Source organism: Myxocyprinus asiaticus, chromosome 4 (genome assembly GCF_019703515.2).
Source record: "Myxocyprinus asiaticus isolate MX2 ecotype Aquarium Trade chromosome 4, UBuf_Myxa_2, whole genome shotgun sequence".
Lineage (NCBI taxonomy): Eukaryota > Metazoa > Chordata > Actinopteri > Cypriniformes > Catostomidae > Myxocyprinus > Myxocyprinus asiaticus.
Window position 1 is genome coordinate 40,711,344 of NC_059347.1, and position 18,080 is coordinate 40,729,423.

At 38.3% G+C, this 18,080-nt stretch overlaps 1 protein-coding gene and 1 pseudogene across 4 annotated transcripts; both read left to right on the plus strand.

Moving 5' to 3' along the window:
• The first annotated feature begins 1,755 nt into the window (after positions 1–1,755).
• LOC127439755 (ectonucleoside triphosphate diphosphohydrolase 2-like) lies at positions 1,756–5,213 on the plus strand (annotated as a pseudogene).
• Positions 4,601–17,838, plus strand: LOC127439833 (negative elongation factor B-like). 4 transcript variants are annotated; one of them, XM_051696061.1, is made up of 16 exons: positions 4,601–4,718; positions 5,066–5,201; positions 5,310–5,394; positions 6,034–6,125; positions 6,323–6,483; positions 6,565–6,664; positions 6,751–6,981; positions 7,227–7,412; positions 14,037–14,149; positions 14,259–14,361; positions 14,464–14,559; positions 14,684–14,826; positions 14,915–15,021; positions 15,148–15,289; positions 16,954–17,062; positions 17,352–17,835. In XM_051696061.1, the coding sequence occupies exons 5-16, from the start codon at positions 6,323–6,325 to the stop codon at positions 17,508–17,510; spliced, it is 1,650 nt and encodes a 549-aa protein (XP_051552021.1). In that variant the 5' UTR covers positions 4,601–4,718; positions 5,066–5,201; positions 5,310–5,394; positions 6,034–6,125; the 3' UTR covers positions 17,511–17,835. The 4 variants fall into 4 exon arrangements, with proteins under 4 accessions (XP_051552021.1, XP_051552022.1, XP_051552020.1 ...); XM_051696062.1 differs by lacking the exon at positions 5,310–5,394; XM_051696063.1 differs by lacking the exons at positions 4,601–4,718; positions 5,066–5,201; positions 5,310–5,394 and adding an exon at positions 5,411–5,958.
• The last annotated feature ends 242 nt before the right edge of the window (positions 17,839–18,080 follow it).

Sequence of the window (18,080 nt, forward strand, 5' to 3'; positions counted from 1 at the left end):
TCTATGAACAATTGTAATTTTATTAACTAACATTAACAAAGATTAATTAATTCTGTAAAAAATATATAGTTCATTGTTTGTTCATGATAGTTAATGTGTTAACTAATGTTAACGAATGGAACCTTATTGTCAAGTGTTACCTTTACACTCAAAATATTTTTTTAGCATATTTTTTTCAGATTTACCCTTTTCCATTTCATAACAAAATTCCATCAAATTGAATTATGGAATTGTGTAATGTTTAACAAAATTAAATGAATAAAACTTAAATAACTTTTTATTTTATTAAAGATTACTAAATTCAATCTGATGGAAATTTGTTATGAAATTGAAATGTGTAGATGTTACAGTTATTTCTTATTGTTATTTTTAGTGTAGTATGTGTTAACATCTACCACAAAATGCCAAATTTTAACTTCCCCAATACATTTAGAAATATTTTTATTGAACGAGAATTGGATAAAAACTGTATCAGATACTTCTGGTGTCCAAAACTTGGTGTGTATGGACTATATATATATATATATATATATATATATATATATATATATATATATATATATATATATATTATAGCTTTCCTGAAAGTAGATTAATTCACTTGTTACACCATCTTGTGTAAGATGGATATAAGTTTGCATGGCAGAGTAGTGTTGGCATTTGGGACCAGCACGTTTGATGTCACATACACAGTATATATTTTATTATATTATATTTATATATATATATATATATATATATATATATATATATATATATATATATACACAGGTTTGGGGAGTAACAGAATACATGTAACGGGAATACGTATTTAAAATACAAAATATAAGTAACTGTATTCCATTACAGTTACAATTTAAATCATTGGTAATTAGAATACAGTTACATTCAAAAAGTATTTTGATTACTGAAGAGATTACTTTGCATTTTATTGTCATTTGTTTCATTTAATATTTAGTCCTTTCATATGGAAAAATTTATACATATAAATGATGCGATCCAAAGTGCATTTGAACAGCAGTGAAAAGTTTTTATAGTCAAAACAAATCTACCAGTGCTGAAGGAGTAATCCAAAGTATTTAGAATACGTTACGACCTTGAGTAATCTAACAGAATACATTACTAATTTACATTTTATTCTGTAATCTGTAGTGGAATACATTTAAAAAGTAATCCTCCCAATGCTGTATATATATATATATATATATATATATATATATATATATATATATATATATATATATACTGTGTGTATATATATATATATATATATATATATATATATATATAAAAAATTTTTTTACTTCTTTGGTTGATGGCAAAATCTACCTGACATCACTTTAGTTATCCCCTATTCTGTAAACAACATGCCTTTTTCCTACACTACACTACACAACCATGTGTACCATAAATTTAACAGCTTTGTTTCCATGGGGTGCTTGACATCAGCACATCAGGGTGACCACACAATTAAAAAATAAATAAAAATAAAATCGTATAAAGTCATTGCCACAATTGACATTCACAGTCTAGGTCTAGGCTACCACTGTCAGGCAGTGCATCCAGATTTAAAACTTCATTTAGTTCTTGATTCACATTGTTTGCATGCCTGAACAGGTCTGGCAGGTTGGTTTACTTTAGTGTAAACGCATCAAATGTCAGTGAATTTTTACTAATCCAAAAGTCTAAAGAAACAGTCAACGTAAGGCTTTCCATCTGTTTAGCATAGCTTTGCTTTCCTGTATTATCTGGCTTGTCAGTGAACGTTGTTGCTGTTTTTGGCTTGCACCAGATAACAGTGCAATGGGTAACCAACTGCAATACCAAATATTTACCACTACCGCAACTTTGTTCCTTTCATTTATAGGCATTCTTCTGCTCGTCATCGGCACCGAAGATATCAAAGAACCAGCACAGTTCATGGTAAGAACATTTAAAGTTCATACATAATAAGGCTACACATCTAAAACAAAGACAAACAAGAGAATGTTCAGCTACAGAGTGTCTGAATTATCATTTGATTCATCCAGAAAGATTGTATTTATCTATACAGAGAGAGAGAGAGATCTTGAAACCAGCCTGTGAGGGATAGACTCTCTTCAATATACAGTTCAAGTGCTCACATGAACTGTAAAAAGGAATCAAAAAGATCATACATCACGTCAGTTTCCAGAACAATCCGTGTATCTTTCGTTCATTTCATATTCAATTAGGAATTCAAAACCGGAAAAACAAAAACCGACTTGTTATTTCATTATTCGTTTACAAAACCAATATTGGAAAACAAATAATGACTTGTTTTTCGTTATTTTGATTTAATGCTCAAGTTAAAAATAGGAAATTGAAAAAATAGCCACGGGACACTGTGCGTTTTGATTCATTGATTTCACTAATATATGGCTTGAATATTTGATTCGCACATCTGGGTGGACCTGAAACGCCCCTTTCTGCTGATTGGCCAACCTGCACCGTCGTCTTCCTCAATGCTGTGAGTGTTGCCAATTTAGCGACTTTTCAGACCTCTTTAGCGACTTTTATTCAAAAAAGCACAATCAGTTGACCGCACGGCAGCTGACATAGACGTGAATGAGCTGCGCATGTGCAAACAGCGTTGTCAAGGACCAATCACGAATCTGTATTGTTTGCTCCCTTTTGTTTTAAATTTAAAGAGTTTAATTTGACCGTTTATTTTTATTCTTTTCGTGCACTTAATCACCAGAGATTTTTAGACAGTTGTTCATTCCTGTTTCTGAACTCTCTGAATTCAGACACTTAGACAATAAAATAATGATTTTTTGTAAATATGCACATAGTGGTTTGTTATGGCTGAGCGCTGTGTGAGAGAAAAGATAAGAAAGTTTCTGTCGCTTCAAACTTTCTCTCTGAGTGATTGATAGATATAAGGAATTAATAGGGTATTACAGTATGTACGGTAAGCACAGAGAAGCAAACACATGTAAAGGGCGGACACTTTGCAAAATGCAAATGACCGAATATGCTAATTAGCTTATGACGTCATCTAGCGACATTTAGCGACTTTTTGAGCAGGCTTTAACTGCTTTCCATTGAAAATAGTTGGCAACACTGTGTGAGACAGAATAAAAGTTCTCTGCTGTTTCATTGTTCCGATGAATTCGTCTCAGTTAATATTAACTTTTTTACCATTTATTCTCTAAAACTCGAACTTTTTTTTTTCTGAACTCCAGATAAGTATCGCATTCGGGACATCCCTACTTTTTAACATCGAGTTTCACGTCAAATGTTTCATGGACTTGGAATGCTCCAGATTGGATCAGAGATAACACATCTACACTTGCATCCTATCACAGTATTTCTAAACCCAAAGAGTCAGATGAGGTTTTGAAAGAAGTGGAAGACAAACTGAAGACCTACCCCTTCATTTTCAAAGGGGCCACGATATTAAGTGGACAAGAGGAGGGGGCATATGGATGGGTCATAGTCAACTACCTGCTGGAGAACTACAGTATATCAAGGTGAGGGCTAGAGTTTTGTTTCAATATACTGTACAAAACCAAAAATTACTAAGCTAGCAAATTTAGAGATTTAAAGATAATGTCAAATACATTAATTATGTAATTGTTCAGTTAGTTTACTTGTTATTAGGCAATATGGTTGTAGATTTAATTCAGAATGTCTGAATTTCCTTAATATACGTATAATGATATGTTATTTGCCACAGCTCCATTTTCACTTGCCTTGTCTATTTTTCATCTTCTATTTCTCTATTTTGTGGGTCAGTGGCTCTCCCCTGATAAAAAGATGGTTGGTGCGCTAGACTTAGGTGGAGCTTCCACACAGATCACCTTTGAGACTGAACAAATGTTGGAGAACAAGGGCAACCTAATGACACTTGGCTACATGGGCGAGACTATCAGACTACCAGGTCTTACTCAGACTACTGGCACATCTGATTACGGTTAAGTGTGCTACCTGAATATCAGACCATTAGACTGAATCTTATCATTTCTGATCAAACAAACTGATTGACTGATGTAACTGTATGTTTTCAATTTATATATTAATAGTATTTGAACCATATTGTTCTACCATAGCTGATGTTTTGTCTTTGTGTGTGTTCCAGACTCAGGGATCAGACAGCTCTGTAGTTCACCCCTGCTATCCTGCAGGTTACAATGTCTCCATAAAACTAGGCAGTGTGTTTGATACTCCATGCATCAAAAGACAAACGCCCTATAACTCTGATGACCTCCTACAAATAAAAGGCACTTGAAACTACAATCAATGTCTGGGAAACATTTCTTGTCTCTTCTCTTTTAAAAACTGTTCTTATTCCAAATGCTCTTTTGATGGAGTCTTCCAACCCAACATTACCGGACATTTCATGGTAGGAGTTTCTATTTTGCTTTCTATGGAACATTTGAACAGTATGCATTCATTGAATTGTTTTAAATATGTTCCTTAGGTACATTAAAGTAACAGATGCTACAGATGTGGTAGACTTTATTAGGTTGAAAATAACATTTACATAACATTAACATCCCTTTAATGTCTTTATAGTGGGAGGCATTTTGCATGTGTCCTAATTATGATTATCTCTCCCTCTCTCTCTCTGGTACAGGCATTTTCTGCATCCTTCTACACATTCCTTCCTTCAGAAAGCTACAGGCATCACCATCACTTTCCCAGCACACTTAGAAGACGCTGCCCATATTCTCTGCAACATGAGCTTTCAGGAGGTACCACCCTGCTGATCTAATTTTGAGCCCTACTATTCTGAGATTACTTTCCCTATATCTTAGCAATCGACCACAGGACCTAAGATTCTCAGGTCTTGGATGAAGAAACCTTGCATTAAACCTATATAAAGAAGATAATTAATATGCGCCTGTTGCATTTTTGATTGCATTATTAACTGATGCATTAAGCTGTTATACAGTAGTTCATGGAATTTAATCCAACACTTTTGAGATATTCCCCCAGGAAAGAGTAATATTTTGTCTCATTATTTCAATTTAAAAATTAACAGTCCATCAAAGGAACTCACTATCTCTGTTTCTCTTTCTCTCTCGCTCCCCCTCTCTAGATGCACAATAAAGTTTTCAGATGAGGAGAACCATTTGAAGGACTACTGTTCAGACTCTGTCTTTATGCAGATGCTGCTGATCAAGGGATATGGCTTTAGTGAGCACTCCTTCCCACAGATCTTCTTTCAGGAGAGAGTAAGCTATTAGTGGGACAGCTCTATATTCAGTTCTGAGCATTGTAAATAAATGAATTTCAAGTTATTATATGTTGTATAGACAATGTTGTGCTACTCTGGTTTGCAGGCTGAAGACACCTCTGTGGGCCGGTCACTTGGCTACATGCTAAGTTTAAGCAACTTGCTGCCTGGCGTGCTGCGATCTTACTCTTGTGTGTTTCTCATTGCATTTAATTTTTTGCTGCTGCAAGCCTACCACAAGAATAGCACAAAATTTAATTGTTCCCCTTTATCATTATGTACTTAAGATTGTTTTGTCCTTAGAAAGAATGGTTAGTAATGGCTTTTCTTAATGACTTTTTAGAGTGTGGAAATTTCCAACCAAGAAATATTTAGATTTTTTTTTATAGCCATTTAGTGTCTTTTCGTTGTTGAGTGTGAGCATAAAATGGGAACCTGAAAGGTAAATGAATCAGAACATTTAATAAACACTGGAATTGTCAAAATGCAATTGAAACTTATTTTTAAAAAACGCACTGTAACCAGTGGTGCATGAGCTACAGTCTTTGTTGCATGTTTTTTATTTATCAGTTTGCATCACTGAAAAGGCACACGTTCAGTACAGTTCATCAATAGTTAGGAACATTTCTGAAGCGGAACCTTTCACAATGTGCCAGAAACAAGAGTCTGTTGACGAGGTTGCACAGTTACGAAGTGTGGGAATACCGATTACAAGGAACAATGCAAACATAGCCAACGTTGATCACATTTCTGCAGTCAGTATATTTCAGTTACATTTGAAAGCCCTTTACGAGTGTGAAAATAGCCACAGCGTCTCAAAATGTTTGCAGGATTACCAGAGCTTGGAATATCCAATGGAGAAGATCTGAAAGAAACTCTCACTAACTGTACAGAGCCTCTGAAAGCCATCGATCAGTTTCAGGTATGGTCACTTTTCAAACATAATAGTCTACAAATGTCATGCATCAGATATAATGGGCTTCGTAGAGACACGAATCGTTTGCGATTATGCGATTTGTTGACAAATAGATGACAGCCAGCGTTTTGTCCCGTAATAAAAGCTCATGTATTGTACTGAAATCTATCGTGCATTCATTATAACCGAGTTGTCGTTTACAGATGGAAAATGGCATTTTGTTGCCAACCCTACAGTCTGCATTGCCTTTCCTAGATCTTCATGGCACTCCGCGACTGGAGTTTCATCAGTCTGTGTTTGATGAGCTTCGAGAGAAGCTGATGGAGCGCGTTGCCACCATCGCAGAGGGCAAAGATGAAGACAGGTGAAAGAAAAGTTGCATTTGAAACCATTTATTTGCTTAGTGGATATTAAACATGCTAATGTTTCCCCTGATTTATCACAGATATGTTAAGCTGGAAGAACTTCTGGAGAAAAGCTTTCCGTTGGTGAAGATGCCATCCATACAGCCTGTTGTCATGCAAGTGCTGAAACATTTGCCAAAGGTATTGGAGCAACATGCTTTTACAGTATTATTCAGGTGATCACATTGCAAATATATTGACTAATTTATATTTGGATTCTCATGCAGGTGCCTGAGAAGAAGCTGAAGCAGGTGATGGCTGATAAAGAGCTCTACAAAGTTTGTGCAGTGGAGGTGAAACGGCAGATTTGGCAGGACAATCAGGCTCTGTTTGGGGATGAAGTCTCTCCTCTGTTGAAGCAGTATATTGTGGAGAAGGAGGCTGCTCTTTTCAGCAGTGATCTGTCCATCCTACACAACTTTTTTAGTCCATCACCCAAAACACGACGACAGGGCGAGGTAAGTGTCGAACACTGGTGTCTTACAGTATTTGTCAATTCAGTGTAAATTTACATATAAGCTGTTTACTTGTCTGTCAGTATCTAACTGTAGGTCCATGTGCATTTAGTGTGCACTAGCACTGAAATCTAAAGTTCCAAAGAGTAAATCCTTCACTGTTTTCTGGCAAAGAACTTGGATTGTGTTGTTTCTGTTGCTACAGAACAACAAACAGCTTATTCATGAAATGCTATCCTTTTCAACAGGTAGTGCTGAAGTTGACTCAGATGATTGGGAAGAACGTGAAGCTCTATGATATGGTTCTTCAGTTTCTGCGGACTCTGTTCCTGCGCACACGAAACGTGCACTACTGCACCCTGCGTGCTGAGCTGCTCATGTCCCTTCATGATCTGGAAATCAGCGAGATCTGTTCAGTGGACCCCTGCCACAAGGTATGGAATAAGTTTCCCAGCTTTACCAATGATAAATGTGTATAATAGCTCCCTTCAAAAGCTCTCAAACATTTTGCAAGCTAGAAGTGATACCATGAAGCAGTCCTTTTATTTTCTGAACAGGCTTGAATATAAGAGTAGTTTATGCAAACATTCAAAATAACACGGGGCTTAACAGTAAGATTTTTTTTTTAGATTCTTGCCCTGCCAACATTTTCACTGGCCCACACTGACCACAATATATACAGTATATTTAATGAATATATATATATATATCAGAATGAGCTTTATTGCCAAATATGCTTACACACACAAGGAATTTGTCATGGTGACAGAAGCTTCCAGTGCAAATACAACCATATATACAAACATACATTTAAACATATATACATATAGTGACATAAAAATAAGGTATAACAGATGAAAAAAGAGAAATATACAATAGAGGAATAATAGTGTTCGAATATTTTTTTATACAGATATACGGTTATGTTCAGGTGATGTAATGTATGGAAGAAGAGGTAGGATATGTTAAAGAATATAAATGAAAAATGGATATAAGTAGGACTGGATGGATTGAACATTGCACATGATTGTATTGACGAAAGGAAAGTATTTGGGGGCAGTTTTAACTGTTCATGAGGTGGATAGCCTGAGGGAAAAAACAGTCCCTGCGCCTGGCTGTTCTGGTGCTCAGTGCTCTGTAGCGCCTGCCAGAGGGCAACAGTTCGAAAAGGAAGTGTGCTGGGTGAATGGAGTCAAGAGTGATTTTACCAGCTCTTTTCGTCACTCTGGATGTGTACAGTTCTAGAAGGGTGGGTAGGGGAATGCCAATAATCCCCTCAGCAATCCAAACTATACTTTGAAGTCTTCTGATGTCTGACTTGCTAGGTGTATCAAACCAAACAGACTCAATGACTGCTGAGTAGAACTGTATTAGCAGCGCCTGTGGCAGGTTGAACTTCCTCAGCTGGCGAAGAAAGCACAACCTCTGCTGGGCCTTTTTCAAAATTGAGTCTATGTGGGTCTCCCACTTCAGGTCCTGTGAGATGGTAGTGCCCAGGAACCTGAATGACTCCACTGCTGCTACAGTGCTGTTCAGAATGGTGAGCGGGGGTAATGTTGGGGTGTTCCTCCTAAAGTTCACTGTTTTAAGCGTGTTCAGCTCTAGTTTCTTTTGACTGCACCAGACGGCCAGCTGTTCAACTTCCCTTCTGTATGCAGATTCATCGGCATCTTGGATGAGGCCGATGACTGTAGTGTCATTTGCAAACTTCAGGAGCTTAACAGAGGGGTCCTTGGCGGTGCAGTCATTTGTGCACAGGTAGAAGAGTACTGGGGAGAGTACACATCCCTGGGGGGCACCAGTGCTGATTGTACGTGTGCTGGAGGTGAATTTCCCCATTCTCACTTGCTGCTGCCTGTCTGTCAGAAAGCTGGTGATCCATTGACAGATAGAGGCAGGAACAGAGAGCCGTGTTAATTTTGTCCATAGGAGAGTGGGGTTGATGGTGTTAAAAAACGAACTGAAGTAAACAAATCGTATCCTTGCATAAGTCCCTGGTCTGTCTAGATGTTGAAGTATGTAATGCAGTCCCATATTGACTGCATCATCCACAGACCTGTTTGCTTGATAGGCAAACTTCAGGGGATCCAGAAAGTGTTCAGTGGTGTCCTTCAGTTGGGCCAACACCAGTCTCTCAAATGACTTCATGACCACAGACGTCAGAGTGATGGATCTGTAGCCATTAAGTTCTTTGATCTTGGGTTTCTTTGGGACGGGATGACTGTGGAGCATTTGAAGCAGCAGGGAACTTCACACTGCTCCAGTGATCTGTTGACGATCTGTGTGAAGATGGGGGCCAGCTGGTCAGCACAGGATTTTAGACAAGTGGGTGAAACACCGTCTGGGTCCTGTGCTTTTCTTGTCTTCTGTTTCCGGAAGCCCTGGCACACATCCTCTTCATAGGTCTTATGTGTAGGTAGAGTAGCAGGAGAGATGAGGAGGGGGGGTTGCAGGAGGTGTAAATGTTTGTGTGCTGTGAAGTTCAGAGCGGGTGTGGGGTGTGAGACTGGGCTTTTCAAATCTACAGTAAAACACATTTAGGTCGTCAGCCAGTTGTTGATTCCCTACAGTGTTGGGGGATGGTGTGTTGTAGTTTGTAAAGTCTTTCAGGCCACTCTACACTAATGCAGAGTCATTAGCTGAAAACTGTTTTTTCAGCTTTTCAGAATAATTTCTTTTAGCCTCTCTGATCTCCTTTGTCAGTCATACAAGATGTTATCCCCACTTCTGTAAGCATCCTCTTTGGCCTAACGAAGCTGCCTGAGTTTTGCTGTAAACCATGGTTTGTCATTGTTGTATGTTAAATAAGTCCTAGTAGGAATGCACATATCCTCACAAAAACTGATATATGATCTCACAGTATCTGTGAGCTCATCCAGGTCTGTGGCTGCAGCCCCAAAAACACTCCAATTAGTGCAGTCAAAGCAGGCTTGTAGTTCCAGCTCTGCTTCATTGGTCCACCATTTTACAGTCCTTACTACAGGTTTAGCTGATTTTAGTTTCTGCCTTTAGATCGGAAGAAGATGAACCAGACAGTGATCAGAGAGTCCCAAAGCTGCTTGAGGGACAGAGCGATATGCATGCTTTATTGTTGTGTAGCAATGATCCGGTGTATTTCTGTCTCTGGTGGGGCATGTAATGTGCTGTCTGTATTTGGGCAGTTCATGTGTGAGATTTGCCTTGTCCAAGAATAATAATAATTGAGTCCGGGTATTGTTGTTCCGTGTCTGTGATGTGATCAGCCAGCTGTTGCAGTGCTGTGCTCACACACGCTTGTGGAGGAATATAAACACACACAAGAATACACAAGAAAAAAATCCTGCAGCGAGTAGAAAGGCTTACAGTTTATGAAGAGTGCCTCTGTTTGAACAGCACACCTTCAGCGTTGTTACATCTGCACACCAACATTCACTGATGTAAAAACACGTTCCACTGGCTCTTGTTTTCCCCGTTAACTTCGCGGTGTGATCCGCTCTGAACAGCTGGAAGTCCGGTAGATATAATGCGCTGTCCGAAATGGTTTCACTCAGCCAGGTTTCCGTGAAGCACAATGCAGCAGAATTTGCAAAGTCCTTATTTTTGCGGGGGAGGAAGTAATTTGTCTGTTTTGTTAGGAATATACACACACATATAATATATATGTCAATATATATATATACACACACACACACACAGTTGAAGTCAGAAGTTTACATACACTTTGGTTGAAGTCATTAAAACTCATTTTTTAACCACTCCACAAATTTAATATTAGCAAACTATAGTTTTGACAAGTCATTTAGGACTTTGTGCATGACACAAGTAATTTATCCAACAATTGTTTACAGATAGATTGTTTAACTTTTAATTGACTACATCACAATTCCAGTGTGTCAGAAGTTTACATACACTAAGTTAACTGTGCCTTTAAGCAGCTTGGAAAATTCCAGAATATTATGTCATGCCTTTAGACAATTAGCTTCTGATAGGAGGTGTACTGAATTGGAGGTGTACCTGTGGATGTATTTTAAGGCCAACCTTAAAACTCAGTGCCTCAGTATATAAAGGTATGTGTTTGACTAAAATTTTTGTTTTATTCTATAAACTACTGACAACATTTATTCCAAATTCCAAATCAAAATGTTGTCATTTACAGCATTTATGTGCCTTTTTGCTTGACATTGTGGGAAATTAAAAGAAATCAGCCAAGACCTCAGAAAAAAACATTTGTGGACCTCCACAAGTCTGGTTCATCCTTGAGAGCAATTTCCAAATGCCTTAAGGTACCACGTTCATCTGTATAAACAATAGTACGCAAGTATAAACACCATGGGACCACGAAGCCATCATACCGCTCAGGAAGGAGACGCATTCTGTCTCCTAGAGATGAACGTAGTTTGGTACAAAAAGTGCAAATCAATCCCAGAACAACAGCAAAGGACCTTGTGAAGATGCTGGAGGAAACAGGTAGACAAGTATCTATATCCACAGTAAAACGAGTCCTACAGTTGTGCTCAAAGGTTTGCATACCCTTGGAGAATTGGTAATATATGTACCATTTTTAAGAAAACATGAGTGAGCAGGCAAAACACATTTCTTTTATTTCTTATGGGATTCATATTCAGCTGTAGGTTATAACAGAATGGCACAATCATAAAACAAAACATGGCAACAAAGAAATAAATGAAGTGACCCCTGTTCAAAAGTCTGCATACCCTTAGTTCTTAATACTGTGAATTGCCCCCTTTAGCATCACTGACAGTGTGCAGTCTTTTGTAATAGTCGTCTATGAGGCCCCAAATTCTTGCAGGTGGTATAGCTGCCCATTCGTCTTGGCAAAATGCCTCCAGGTCATGCAAAGTCTTTGGTCGTCTTGTATGAACTGCACGTTTGAGATCTCCCCAGAGTGGCTTGATGATATTAAGGTCAGGAGACTGTGATGGCCACTCCAGAACCTTCACCTTTTTCTGCTGTAACCACTGGAGGGTCAACTTGGCCTTGTGCTTGGGGTCATTGTCATGCTGGAAAGTTCAAGAGCGTCCCATGCGCAGCTTTCATGCAGAAGAATGCAAATTGTCTGCCAATATTTTCTGATAACATGCTGCATTCATCTTGCCATCAATTTTCACAAGATTCACCGTGCCTTTAGAGCTCATACACCCTCAAAGCATCAGTGAGCCACCACCATGCTTCACAGTGGGGATGGAATTCTTTTCACTATAGACCTTGTTGACCCCTCTCCAAACATAGTGCTTATGTTTGTGACCATAAAGCTCTATTTTGGTCTCGTCACTCCAAATTACAGTGTGCCAGAAGCTGTGAGGTGTGTCAAGGTGTTGTCGGGCATATTGTAACCAGACTTTTTTGTGGCATTGGCACAGTAATGGCTTCTTTCTGGCAACTCGACCATGCAGCTCATTTTTGTTCAAGTATCGTCGTATTGTGCTCCTTGAAACAACCACACCATCTTTTTCCAGAGCAGCCTGTACTTCTCCTGAGATTACCTGTGGGTTTTTCTTTGTATCCTGAACAATTCTTCTGGTAGTTGTGACTGAAATCTTTCTTGGTGTACCTGACCTTGGCTTGGTATCAAGAGATCCCTGAATTTTCCACTTCTTAATAAGTGATTGAACAGTACTGAGTGGCATTTTCAAGGCTTTGGATATCTTTTTATATCCTTTTCCATCTTTATAAAATTCCATTACCTTGTTACGCAGGTCTTTTGACAGTTCTTTTCTGCTCCCCATGGCTCAGTATCTAGCCTGCTCAGTACATCCACGTGAGAGCTAACAAACTCTTTGACTATTTATACACAGACACTAATTGCAATTTAAAAAGCCACAGGTGTGGGAAATTAACCTTTAATTGCCATTTAAACCTGTGTGTGTCTGTAACAAGGCCAAACATTCAAGGGTATGTAAACTTTTGATCAGGGCCATTTGGGTGATTTCTGTTATCATTATGATTTAAAAAGGAGCCAAACAACTGTGTGATAATAAATGGCTTCATATGATCACTATCCTTAAACAAAAGATTTTTTTTTTTTTTTTGCATGATCAATCATATTTTCAAAATCAATGCCAAAATTTCACAATTTCTGCCAGGGTATGCAGACTTTTGAGCACAACTGTATATCGACATAACCTGAAAGGCTGCTCAGCAAGGAAGAAGCCACTGCTCCAAAACTGCCATAAAAAAGCCAGACTACTGCTTGCAAGTGCACATGGGGACAAAGATCTTACTTTTTGGAGAAATGTACTCTGGTCTGAGGAAACAAAAATGTAACTGTTTGGCCATAATGATTATTGTTATGTATGAAGGAAAAAGGGTGAGGCTTGCAAGCCAAAGAACACCATCCCGACCATGAAACATGGGGGTGGCAGCATCATGTTGTGGGGTGCTTTGCTGCAGGAGGGACTGGTGCACTTCACAAAATAGATGGCATCATGAGGAAGGAAAATTATGTGGATATATTGAAGCAACATCTCAAGACATCAGCCAGGAAGTTAATGCTCAGTCACAAATGGGTCTTCCAAATGGACAATGACCCCAAGCATACCTCCAAAGTTGTGGCAAAATGGCTTAAGGACAACAAAGTCAAGGTTTTGGAGTGGCCATCACAAAGCCCTGACCTCAATCCGATAGAAAATTTGTGGGCAGAACTGAAAAAGGAGACCTTCAAACCTGACACAATTACACCAGTTCTGTCTGGAGGGATGGGCCAACATTCCAGCAACGTATTGTGAGAAGCTTGTGTAAGGCTATCCAAAATGTCTGACCCAAGTTAATGGCAATGGCAAATTGCCTAATGGCAAGGCAATGCTACCAAATACTAACAAAGTGTATGTAAACTTCTGAAAAATATCATATAATGTGTAGTTGTAGTGCTTTCAATATAGCAAAGGGTGAATATAATTTACAAATCACTTTTTTTATTTATTTATTTTTTTATTAGAATTTTTCATACTGTCCCAACTTTTTCAGAATTGGGGTTGTAAATGTTTTGAAGCTGAATTGTTGTCCATACTGTGGACTATAACATTTTGAAATGAAATTTATTGTGCTCTTTTTCTTTATAGTTTTCTTGGTGTTTGGATGCCTGCATCAGGGAGAAATTTGTGGATGCTAAACGGGCTCGAGAGTTACAAGGCTTCCTAGATGGGGTGAAGAAAGGACAGGAGCAAGTGTTGGGGTATGAGATTTATATCTCTACTGTATAGATAATAGACAACAGTTTACAATAATTCCATTATAACTGTAAAATTGCAACATAAACATACTCCATTATTGTTTTCCCACAGTGACTTGTCTATGATTCTCTGCGACCCATTTGCCTGTAACACACTAGTGTTGAGCACAGTGAGGAACCTTCAGGAACTGTTGAGCCAGGACGCCCTGCCTAGAGTAAGAACTCCAGCTCTGTTGTGGCATACTTTAGCAGTGTAATTATACTATTAAGTGTACTAGCCATGCTGTGATATCACTGTGTGATCCGTTTATTTGCAGGACAGCCCAGATCTTCTCCTGCTGTTGCGGATGCTTTCGCTTGGGCAGGGCGCGTGGGACATGATTGACAGCCAGGTTTTCAAAGAGCCCCGATTGGTGAGATCATCGAATCCCAACATTTTGTATTAAACAGTCCTCTAATGCAAATATTGCTGTTTGTGATGTGCAAGAATATGGCATTTGTACATTTCACAAGGTAACTAGTCTTTTTCAATATTAGGATTTAGAGGTGGTAACACGTTTTCTGCCTGCCGTGATGTCAATAGTGGTAGATGACTACACGTTCACTGTGGAGCAAAAACTTCCCAGTGAGGAGAAGACCTCTCTCACATACCCCACCACCTTGCATGAAACATTCACCAGGTACACCATCTCAGCCCGGTTCTCAACCCAACACCTTTTCCAAGCCTTCACTTATCTCCAAAAAGGATTTTTTTTCTCTCTTGTATAGGTATTTGCAGGACAACAGGGTGGCATGTGAGATCGGTCTTTATTATGTGCTTCATATTGCCAAACAGAGGAATAAGAATGCTCTACAGAGGCTTCTACCTGCACTAGGTGAGACACTTCTTTTTATTCTACCATCTGCATTGATTACAATCAACCATATACTGTATTTGATGAAATTGGCTGAATAGACACTGATTGTGGAGCCACTGAGAGACTGATCGTCTCTTTTCACAGTGGATACCTATAATGACATGGCGTTTGGAGACATCTTCCTCCATCTACTAACTGGTCATCTGACTCTACTCTCTGATGAATTTGGATCAGAAGAGTTCTGTACTGCTGTCTTTGATAATTTCCTCCTCACTTCTTTCTCAAGGTGTGTATCATCACATGTAACAGTATGTAGCCATAATGGTATATCATCTGTATATTAGTTGCATTATTAAATTGTGAAACTTCATTGGTGATTGAAAAAAAAATATTCTTTAGAAGGGAAAAATCAAAGTTAAAGGAATAATTCACCCAACAATTATAACTGTTGCTCACCCTTATGCTGTCAAACTCATATGGCATTATTTGTTCTGCGGAACACAAACAAAGATTTTTTTGAAGTGTATATATATAATGTTTGTTTGCCCACACAATGCAAGTCAATGGGGTCCCAAACTTTCAAGCTCCAAAAAGGACATAAAGGCAACATAAAGGCAATCCATACAACTCAAGTGGCATAATCCACATTTTCTGAAGTGAAACAATCAGTTTTGGGTAAGAAACAGACCAAAAAACTCCTTTTTCACTATTAATGTTGACATCTGCAGTCTCCTTGGTGCTCGTGAAAGAAGTTTGATTACACTTCCTTGTGCTTGACAGAAAACACTTTGTATGGATTACTTTATGCTTCCTTTATGTCCATTTTAGAGCATGAAAGTTTAGACCCCATTGACTTGCACTGTCTGGACAAACAAACATCACATATCCTTCAAAAGATTGTTGTTTTGCAGAAGAAAGTAAGTCATACGAGATGGCATATGGTTGAGTAAATTATGAGAGAATTATAATTTTTGGGTGAACTTTTCCTTTAACGCTAAAGCTCAGTTCACTACAGTTCCACAGATATTAAGTTCTCCGTCGCTACGATGGATTTCCATCAATAGAAGGTATGCACTGGGTGGGTGTAACCGTAGGGACTTCCACCTACTGTGACGTCATGTGCATACACTCTATTGCAAGGGTCTTCAACAGGGAGTCTGTAAATTATTGTTTGATCCACCTTGGCGGCATTTGTAATACTCGCACACGAGCGACAGGAGTATGAATTATCGACATCACGAGCTGCTCAATGCACGACATACATCGGGTTCCGCAGCACTGAAGTATAGGGTCGCTTGAGTAAACGCATCTGCTTTACGTTGGTCACGTTGTGCGGATGAGCAGATGGCAGCCTGCTTTCAGAACAATAGTTTACTTGCCTGGTGTAAATAGTTACTGCTGAGATTATCAAGCTAGCATGCAAGGTCCGTGGATACACAAGACGGTGACTCTCGAATCAACATAATTATAGTTGCACTCATTGTTTTCCACATTACAAATGTTTACTCAATGAAATCAACAGTAATTTTAAAATATATGTATAAAATCGATCACTCACATGAGATGAAGACTCCTTATAAGTAACCTTATAAAAGTTGTTTTATTCTGCATGGACAGGGTCTGTCTGTTTTCTATCTTTCTGTCTATCTGTCTGTCTTTTTCTTTCTTTTTGGAGGAGGTTTGGCACAGGGATTTACAGGGGAATTTAATAATGTCATTTCATGTCAAAAATGTTGCAGACCCCTGCTGTACATCCCTGCTGAAAAAACTTGCAATAGAAAAGCTGTTCTAAAACATCTTCTTTTAAAATGCTATTGGTCTATTTAAATAAAGAGTCGGTTAAAGGAATATGACTTAGCCTGAAAAATAGTTTTCAGTCAGAATTTTTTTGTTTTATTTATTTTTTTTGCTTTAATCACTTTTTCCAGCATTTGCTGTTCTTGTTTGCAGTAAAGAGAACGTTCACCGACACAGTCTTCGCTTGCTCAACCATCTTCACCAAAAGGTGCTGCCATCATACATGGAAACCTTGATGAAAACACTTGAACCACCAAAACAGGTATTTGAAAGAAAATTAATCATAACAGCTTAGTTAATATATCTGTCCTTCCTGAATACTAAATTTAGGATTGCATAAACTCATATTATATATTTTACACAAGAGTCATGTGAATAGCAAGCTCTGTAGGTATGAGTAATATTCTGACATTAAAGGTCACTAGATGGCAGCTTATCCAGTTATGTTCAGGAATGACAGCTTTCTCTGTCCTTTTCTTGACTGATTCTGTTGTGCTGATATTTTAGGCTGAGACATTATGGTTACAAAATGTTAATTCATGTGGTTACAGAGTAGTGAGCCAGTGAAGGAGCTGCACACCCTGTTGAAGGAGAAACTTGAGGCCTCTAAGAAAAGCCCTCCACAACCAGAGGAGACCCCCTCTTTGGATTTAAGCCTTCACCCTGTAACTGTCCCACCCACTCCCTCCACACCCACTACTCCACACTAAGACAGACTGGGCTCCCCCAGTCACTAGAGAGAAGCCAGTCTAAAGCCCAGGAGGATCTAGACTACTCGTCTAATTGTATAATGACTGAACTGAACACAGTGCTTATTTTAACTGACAAATTAACTTTTTGTTGTTTTTGATTTTTCTTTTTCTTTTATAAGGGTCATTTTAAAACCATTTTGTAAACCAAGGGCCTTTTTCAATTTATATGCTTTGTTTTAATAATGTAGTCTTGTTTAATTGGTGAATGATTAAAATATACTCTTTTATGTACAGTGTCATCATGGTCTAATTTGTTTTGTTTTGGATTGTGTCAGAGACAAGCCCACATGTAAATACAAAGATTTGTTTTATTTTTTTTTGTTTTTTACAGTTTGAGTTTTTGCTGTTGGAGTGCTTTAGTTGGTGCACTTAACTGATTAAGAGGATTAACTTAATTGATTTGATCACATTAATAGTTTATTTATTTAAAATTTTTTGCTAAAGCCCAACACTGTTGAAAATATTGTCTTGAGTCGCGTGGCGCCGTGCGAGGAGCCACCACCTTGTGAACGGCGAGCTCTGTGCACT

Excerpts from the sequence above, each read along its gene's own strand:
- LOC127439833 (XM_051696060.1), top strand. The coding sequence starts at position 6,024 with ATGTTTGCAGGATTACCAGAGCTTGGAATATCCAATGGAGAAGATCTG. Across the intron at positions 14,827-14,914 it reads TTGCATGAAACATTCACCAG|GTATTTGCAGGACAACAGGG; the intron begins GTACACCATCTC and ends TCTCTTGTATAG. Across the intron at positions 15,290-16,953 it reads CTCCTCACTTCTTTCTCAAG|TAAAGAGAACGTTCACCGAC; the intron begins GTGTGTATCATC and ends TCTTGTTTGCAG.